General features: G+C 56.2%; 3 protein-coding genes and 1 non-coding gene across 4 annotated transcripts; 2 read left to right on the top strand and 2 right to left on the bottom strand.

Moving 5' to 3' along the window:
* Window positions 1–575: 575 nt before the first annotated feature.
* Window positions 576–4,403, top strand: VDAG_03261 (meiosis-specific serine/threonine-protein kinase MEK1; the record flags this gene model as incomplete). Its single annotated transcript, XM_009657126.1, has 4 exons — window positions 576–639; window positions 665–1,686; window positions 1,750–3,961; window positions 4,036–4,403. The coding sequence occupies 4 exons, from the start codon at window positions 576–578 to the stop codon at window positions 4,401–4,403; spliced, it is 3,666 nt and encodes a 1,221-aa protein (XP_009655421.1).
* Window positions 4,404–5,440: 1,037 nt separating this feature from the next.
* Window positions 5,441–5,764, bottom strand: VDAG_03262 (uncharacterized protein; the record flags this gene model as incomplete). The annotated part of the gene is made up of 1 exon (XM_009657127.1): window positions 5,441–5,764. One exon carries the CDS (start codon window positions 5,762–5,764, stop codon window positions 5,441–5,443), a length of 324 nt encoding a protein of 107 aa, XP_009655422.1.
* Window positions 5,765–6,712: 948 nt separating this feature from the next.
* VDAG_03263 (uncharacterized protein) lies at window positions 6,713–7,996 on the top strand (the record flags this gene model as incomplete). Its single annotated transcript, XM_009657128.1, has 2 exons — window positions 6,713–6,760; window positions 6,818–7,996. 2 exons carry the CDS (start codon window positions 6,713–6,715, stop codon window positions 7,994–7,996), a joined length of 1,227 nt encoding a protein of 408 aa, XP_009655423.1.
* A 95-nt stretch (window positions 7,997–8,091) lies between these two features.
* VDAG_20008 lies at window positions 8,092–8,208 on the bottom strand. Its single transcript, XR_692080.1, has one exon. It is a non-coding gene; the product is annotated as a 5S ribosomal RNA (ribosomal RNA).
* Window positions 8,209–8,523: the final 315 nt, after the last annotated feature.

Consider the following 8,523-nt stretch of genomic DNA (forward strand, 5'->3'; position numbering starts at 1 on the left):
CTCGAATTCAGAGACATCACTCACCCTCGACAGTTTTCTTTCCCAACGTCACGCACCCCTCTCTTCCATCACCGCCTGATGCCAACCGCCTGAACACAGTTTCGGACTCTGCACTCTGCGCTGGCTTCACTCTGCCTTTGGCCGTTCTGTACGAATAATCTATAGTCATCTGCTACACTCGCCTGCCTGGCCTGACATGACGTTCCCGCGAGCTTGAAAACCCCCCCGTTGCTCGGTGACGACCAATACCCTTGTCGAACATTCTACCTACCCAGCCCGCACATTTGCGCCGCCGACAACCTTGACGACCCCGCCAGAAAGCCAGACGACGCGATACTCTCACGACCGCAACGATTGCATACGATTAACGAATATATACCCGAGTCCGACCTGGAGACGGACACACCGTTTGCCTTCTTGCCATCTCAACCGTGACGAACTCCCTCTGCGCCAGGCTGCTCCCCGACGGCCCGAGCTTCTGAAGGCAGACAAGACAAGCAAGCCTGAGGCGCTCGTGGCCGCCTGTTGTTACAAAGGCCTGCCTTGACAGTCTCACATACACTGCCGTCGCCCCAATGGAGAGTGATGGCGGCGAGCTCACCCAACGTACTGATGCCCCCTCTCGTCTGCTCCCCGCTCGTATCCTTACAAATCAGTTGAATAGCTAACATTTCGCCCCTCACGGCTGCAGCGACCCAGAATGTCCTGGATCCGCGGCGTGTCGGCAAGCAAAACTCGGGCTTCTCCGACGATGACATTTCCGACATCATCTGCCTCCTCTACCCATACTCCCCCTTTGCCCGCCAAGAGGTCCTCCGCATAGCCCAACACGACGCCACCCACATCCTCGGTCGCGAACAGGCCGCCGCCATCGAGCCCGACTATGACCAGGAGCACCAGGCCGACAACTTCCAGCTTGCGCCACCGAACACGGGTGATTATGCCCTCATCCTGAGGCTGTCGACGCTGGTCAAGGATCCGCTGCAGGGGTTTCAGTTTGGCCGGAACGCGTCGCGATGCGATGTGTGCTTCAGCAATGACCCTATGAAGAGACTATCCAATGTCCACTTTCGGATCTACGTGAACAAGTATGGTGTCGTCATGCTGGAGGACCAGTCCACGAACGGGACCTTTGTGGATTCCAATCTTCTGAGGGGCAAGAATCCGAACGACAAGATGGATGTGCGGCGGACATTGAGTCACGGCTCCAAGATCAAGATCCTGATGCATTCCGAGCAGCAGGATCTGGAGTTCCTTGTTCGGATACCCAAGCGCGAGGGGGAGTACGACAGAGCCTGGATCCGGAATCTGGAAGACTACTTTGAGCGCATCGACGATCTGCAGAAAGAGGCTGCCGAAACAGTGGTACCTACCCCAGGAGGCGGGCATCCCGATCTCTTCTCTTCGCCCAAAAATCGACCGCCGCCGGCGCAGCCGCCCAAGAGGATACCACTTCCGTCCGGCACGACCCAGGAGAACGTAGACCGGTTTCCGCGGGAGTGGCGTGGCTCGAACAAGTACAATAAGGTCGGCCAGATCGGCAAGGGCGCCTTCGCTATCGTCCACAAGGTCACGTCCAAGTTCGACGGCAAACCTTACGCGGCGAAAGAGCTGGAGAAGCGGCGGTTCATGAAGAATGGAGTTCTGGACCAGAAGGTCGAGAACGAGATGAGAATCATGCAGAAAGTTCATCATGCAAGTCTCGTTCCCCGACTGATGACCCGTGTGTACGACTAACATCCAAGCCAGAATAACGTGGTCCGCTACATCGAGCATTTTGATTGGGAGAATCGCTTGCTCATCATCATCATGGAGTTTGTCCCCGGAGGTGACCTCGGCAGGCTCGTCGCTGAAAGGGGCATCCTTCCCGAAGTGTTGGTCCAGCGTATGGCCACCCAGCTGCTGAGCGCCATGGACTACCTACACGAGAACAACATTACGCATCGAGATGTGAAGCCCGACAATATCTTGGTCCAGTCGATCGATCCCTTTGAAGTCAAGCTGACCGACTTTGGCCTTTCCAAGATGGTCGATAACGAGCAGACCTTTCTGCGCACCTTCTGTGGCACACTCCTCTATTGTGCGCCGGAGGTATACTCCGAGTATCTCGAATACGATGACCATGGATTCCGACAACCCCGGGGTAAGTCGCGGCGAGCCCCTCCTGGTCAACGTTACGACCATGCTATCGACATCTGGTCCCTCGGCGGTGTTCTCTTTTACGCCCTCACGGGCAAGCCACCGTATCCCGTGCGGAATGGTATCAGTTACTCGGAGTTGCTACATCAAATCATGACCACGAATCTCAACACTGAGCCATTGGTCGAGGCAGGGGTATCAGACGACGCAATAGGCTTTCTCGGCTCTATGCTGCAACGCCGCCCAGAACACCGGGCGACAGTGCACGATCTACAAGGCGACCCCTGGCTCGGCGGGCAGAAGCGTCCAGAGGATGCGGAGTCTTTGGACGAGGTTACGGATGACGACGAGAGCGACCTGCAGGTTGGAGCTTCGCAGCTGAGCATTCAGGAGGGGCAGAGCAGACGTCTTCCGCACGAGCCTCAATTCGAAGAAGTAATCGACGATGTCCTAGACGATTTTCTAGCCGAGGATTCGGAAAAGGAGAACGAGGATGAGAATGGAACATTTGGCCGTCCGGGCGCCGGCCCAAAGCTATTTGGTGAGGTAAATGTCTCAGCCGTTGGGAGCTCGGGGGTCATACCGGAGGGCCGCCTGAACATATCACTCCCCGGCTCCTCTCACAATGCACCCGAAGACAGCATGGAGACGGAGATATTGGATAGCCAAGGGTCTCATGAAGCTTCGACCATCGGCGGACATTCAAACAACGGCGCCCGCCTTTCTCTGTCAAGGACAAACGGCCAGTCCAACGACCAGCTGCACAGTCTGGTGGAGAACGTTCGGTCACAAAGCCTAGGGGCATCCGAATCAGTCATTCTCGACACGACCATGAAGACTGCCAACGATTCAGGCGTTAACGACAGCTATTGGACCGCGAGCAAACGCAAACCCGCATACGATACGAGTGACGAGTTTGAGGAGTCAAGGCCGGGGAAACCGGTCGTCAAGCGGCTTCGGTCAGAGGGCAATATCGAGGCCCTTGCCGATCAGGCTATGGAGGAGTTTACGCTTCTGGCTTCTGTACCGCTCGTCGAGAGACTGAAGTCTGGCCGACAGATTGATGGTCCCCAGGACAAAACGTTTTTCTGGGAGGGACAGAACATGGGAACTTGGCATCTCGACTATCCAGAAATGACCGAGTTACAGCGACAAGTATTCACGCAAGCCGCCGAGAGTCGCAAGGAGGTGTTTGCGCCAGGCAAATCAGGTCTCTGGGATCTGGCCATGAAATACTTCCCTCCTCATCAGGGTGGTCTCGGGGACACGGAGCAGCCAGTACTTCTGAACCCTGACGACAGGCCGCGCACCCTGCAACGCGATGTGAGGACCATGGCGGAACTCAGAGAAGCGAGCGCTCCACCACCGACAGCGCCGCCACCGGAAGAGGATGATCTGCCAGACACGCTACCTCCCGAGACCCAACGGATTGTGCCCATCATTGATGACGAGGTGCCCCAGCGTGCGTTGGCGGTGCTGGAATCCTCGCCTGGCTCTGTGGTGTCTGGCATCTCCGTTCCCGTGCGAAATACATTTGTGTCCTGGGGCAGGGGGCCTGAGAATACAGCCGTGTACACACCGAAGACTGAACTTCGGGTTCCGAAATATGCCGTCAAGATACTGCTGTGGACAGAAGAGCTTGAGCCAACCAGACGGCATGCCAGCAAGACTGTACACCCCTGGGACAGACAAGACGTGGACCCTACCAAGTATGGATTTTACCTTTCGACGAAAGCGACCATCGGCATCCACGTCAACGGCTGTCACCTCCCCTCGCCGCGGCCGGGATCATCTTCGCTGCACTGGATTCAACTACACGACGGTGACGAGATTGTGGTCTGGGGGCACAATGGACAATCCCGAGAAGACAAAGCTGATCTTCCGCTGCTTCTGGAGCGCTTCGTCACAGCCGCGCACGACCCCCGGGCCCGCCGCGCATCATCTCATCCTCTACGGCGCGCCGCCTTGAAGAGGCGTCGAGCAAGGCGGAGCGGCGCGCGAGGACGGACGCAGAGCGCCAGCGCCGCCTGGGCGACGCGGACCGCGACTTTGCCGAGCGCAAGGCGAGAATCGACCGTGAGAGGGAGAGGACCATGATTTTCGAGAGGAGGGTGCTGGAGGCGAGGGACATGCTCATCGCTGTCAAGGCGGGGGCGTCGCGGAGAGATTCGCCCGCCAGCGCGCCGGCAACGACAATCGCAAGGGGCCTGACGCCGTTGGGGGCGCCTTCGCCCAGGCTGGGTAGGGCGACTCCGGAGGTCTGATCGTAATTTGGTCTCAGCTATCCATCATCGTTTTGTTACCGGGGTGGATTCACGAAAAGAAGGGGGGGGGGGCTACAGGGCTCTTGAATATGGCGTTGCCTTGGGATCTGGGTTGCCTTTGGCAAATGGGCTCACACTCCAGATGATTGGGATTATACATACCCGTAGCGTATATACAGACAGCACGAATAAGAATATAGATATCATTATCTGACTGTGGCAGGCAGTACAACCAAGAGGCACATGCCGGTGTGGAGAAAGCTTTTCACATCGATGGACCTCTTCTTTTCTATGAAATAGAAGACTGACCAATCGTTGCCTTAGTACAAACTGTGTCGCAGGACGTCGACTTGACTTTTCGGCCCTTGAGACAGTCACTTTCTGTGTGCCGTTCTCGCGGGCCCTGTCTATCTGTCACATGAGATACGGCTGTTGGAGGCCACTCGGTCACGTCTCTTTTGAAAGAAGACGTTCCGTCAGCCTTTTCGTCAGCAAGAGTCAACCACTTCCACTCGGTATCCCTTCGGGAAACTGTTAATCCAAATGCGGGCAGGCTGCGATCCAGGGTCAGCATGGCCACGTAATCCGTGAGGCAGTGGGGGCAATAGAGCTGTCCCTGCCGAAAGTCCTGGTTCCCTTCTGCATCATGATATTTTTTTCATCCAGAATAATGAACCCACGCATGAAGCGTTCGTCGTCCTGTGGTTGCAAATCCAGTGCTCTTTCTCTTCGATGGCCTGCCAGAGGGTGTCAAGGTCGCTGCTCCTCATCTCGTGGTATACGACTAGCATGAGCTCGCCTCGGACGATGCAAATGGTGGTATAAATGCTCCAGCATGGTTCTCTGCTGTCGCTATTGACAAACTCCATTTTGTGTATGGTCAAGGGAATCCCCCTTGGGGCGCCGTAGAGGCGGTTCATCATGACGAGGCTGTGGTGGTACGGGAGGTTGTATCCGCCCGAGCCGACGCGGAGCCGCCTCTCGAGACAGGCATAGCGCTCTCTGCGGCTCTGCTACCGCGAGAGGTAGGAGAAATCCTAGATCTTGCTGTAGAGGGGGCACAGCTCGTCGCCCATGGCGCACTCGAGGCGGAGCAGCAGGTCCTCTCGCTGGGCGCCGGGCGGGAGACGGGGCGGAGGCAGGGCTCTGTAGAGGCCTTTGCAGTAGAGTGTTAGGGCTATCATATCTCTGTCATCGAGGAACGTCGTGATGTGTAGTATCATCTCGAGGGGGAGCTGCAGGATGGTGTCACCCTGTTGCTCCTGGTCGAGTTTCTGGGGGGAGGGATTGCGTGGGGCGACTTTCCTCCACCGCCAGGCTTTTGTGCTCGACCTCGAACATGTCCGGATTGTATTCGGCATGATCGTGGATCGAATGTAAGGTAATTTTAGGCAGGTTCTCTACGGGTAGGTGGGAGAGGCATCTGAAGGGGTCTCTGACAACAATGAGAAGCTAGCCTGCCCTTCGCGACGCCAGTGCTGCCGGTGCTGGAGCTGATTTCCGTTGACTGTGAACCTGTATGGAAGTCAGTTCAAGTTGATATCAGAACGGGTGGAATCGAAGAGGTTTGTATTCCATCAAGGCAGATGCTTTGTTCGTCCTGGCTGTAAGAATCCCTTATGTTGGAACTTTGAAGGGTCGGGCATCTACACATCAGTACAAAGCTAATGGAAATAACCTCCAGCGAAGCGTAACTCTCGCCTTCTTGATCCTTCATCGCATCTCCTGCAGCATCGCTCAGTCGAAGCCAAGAGTTGGTGTCTTGGATGCTTGCTAGCATGGCCATAGACAGAAAACCGGACAAGTGCCAGGGCAAGTTTGGTGATTCTGTCGCTACCCGCGACCTGTTTCATTATGACATGCCAGCACCCGTTTGCACATCCTGGCTTGCGAGGACCAACATGTCTTTTCTTTTTGTGCAAAGCATGCGGGTGGTGTCTCCCTACTGCTTCCCTGGTCTTGTCCTTGGGTGTTCTTCCCTCGGATATTCCGTTTACTCTTTCGCTCCTGACCCAGCCCCCCCATCTGCTTAGCCATTCCAACCATTCACTTTGCCAAAGCATCTCTAATACCATGAAATGGGCATGAAAGCTCCGTTTATCAACCCGAACCATCATTTGTACCTACCTATTTTGGGTGTCCCTAAGCTCTCTTCGAGTGGTGCATGGGAGGCAAGTGCGACCCATCACGCCTTCCTCGTACGCTACTCCTTGATAGCAGGAGCCTCTTGGTCGACCCGAGCCTTGGCCACTTGTCTTTCGATGGGTATATCACACGAGGCCTCGCCAGTGTACCTTACCAACCCTTACATGGCCTCCTTCTTCATCTCCTGGCAGCTGTGGCAGCAGATGACATTTGTGAGTGATTGAATGACCGGCAACAAGCGGCTAGTGACAAGAGACTGACGATTGCAGTGCCTCGGTGCGGCCATTTGTCTTGTCTTTGTTGCCGGATATGGGAAGCTCTGCTGGACTCATCAATATGTCAAGAAACAGGAGGCTGTTGACGAGGAGAGGCGAACACACGACCTGGAAATGCGCAAGTCGGGCCTGCCAGCGATGAAGGACGTCACTGAAATTCCCTTTGGCGTCCGAGCCATTCAGAGCGGCATCCAAGTCGACGGCATCTGGATCTCCAGCCATTCTTTGCCCACCAAAACCCAGTCGACGCTCGTGTCGATGGACATTTCGATCCCAGGGCGGAGCAATGCAAAGGGAAAGGGACTGGATACGATGGCCCCGGTACTCGCTCTGCCCTCACCGCATACAAGTACCCCTGCAGATGACTCCCGAATTGAGCAGCCCTTGAGCTTTGGCCTGCATAATTCTCTTCAGACTTTCCATCCAGACGCTTTGAAGACGTACCGACCATCGGCCCCTCAAGTCTCCGAAATGGAAACCTCCACCCCCACCGGGGGAAACGCCGTGAGACACTCGAAAGAAAGCGACTCACAGGCAAGAACTGGACTTCAAACGTACGTTCCGGTTGCGGCACACATCACTGAGGCACTCGACGACCCTCGTCTGATGCGCGACACTGTTTTTGCTGCTGCGTCTTATGACCACGAAACACCCGACGCCAATAAGTCGATGCCGATTCCTGCAAACAAATACCAGACCGCTGGCCCCCGGCGTCCGACTCATCATTCTGAAAGACGCTTACCTACAGTTGACGTGCTAACGCCGAGCTCGCATCATCCCATCGATGGCTCGGACATCCCTCGCTCATTGAACATGACAGCCGCTCACGTAGGATACCCTGGAGGCACCGGTGCTGTTGTAGTCCCGGAGCCCTGGGCATCACCTGAGCCGGGAGCCAGTTATCCCAATGATTCAGGACACCAGCACCAAAGAAGCCAGCCTACTTTACCATCGCCCACATTTGCACCGGGCGACGTGCACGCAAACCGATCGCGACGCATTGTGAATCCTGGATTCGAGGTCCTTCCCGCCGGTACATTTAACGCTGGACAGAGCAGCAGTGGCGATGATGCGGACGCTGAGGAGTCATGGCGGCATAGGCCTCCGGGGAGGCTGTCTCTGGGAGGAAAGGCGAAACTACGGAAGAGTCCGCCGAGCACGAGCCGCGGGTAGGTGACGGGAGGCTGCGTGAGCCTTTTCAATGATCGACCCAACAAGCATATAAGCATCTAGGTACCACAAAAAGGGGTGGCTTTTCGTATAAAAAAAACATACAACACCGGGGATTCGCCGGTGGTCACCCACCCGACTACTGGTCCGGCCCTTACTGGTTTATCGAATGGGAGAGCGGACGGGATCCCGAGTTTCCCAGTAGGTATGGTCGTATGTGCTTGGAACGCAGCTGTTCGTCGATGATATTGGTTGTGGTTGTTGTGATGGTCAAGGCATGCCGCGGTTGGGGTGAAGGGAGTGGATAAGAGGCCAAGTCAACACGACCAGTCACAACAGCGCATTCAACCACACCATTTCACCATTAAGGCATAATGAAATACACGCCGGGCGATTCCAAGAATACGTGCACCCGCGGGAGGTGCTGGTTGATCCCGCGGGGCCAGAAGTGCTTGAAGCGCTCGATCTCCGCCGCACGCGCTCGGCTTTCGGCGCGCCTCGCTTGCCTGGTGCCGGCGGACCGAACCGAA

This window comes from Verticillium dahliae, genomic scaffold (assembly GCF_000150675.1).
Source record: "Verticillium dahliae VdLs.17 supercont1.5 genomic scaffold, whole genome shotgun sequence".
Lineage (NCBI taxonomy): Eukaryota > Fungi > Ascomycota > Sordariomycetes > Glomerellales > Plectosphaerellaceae > Verticillium > Verticillium dahliae.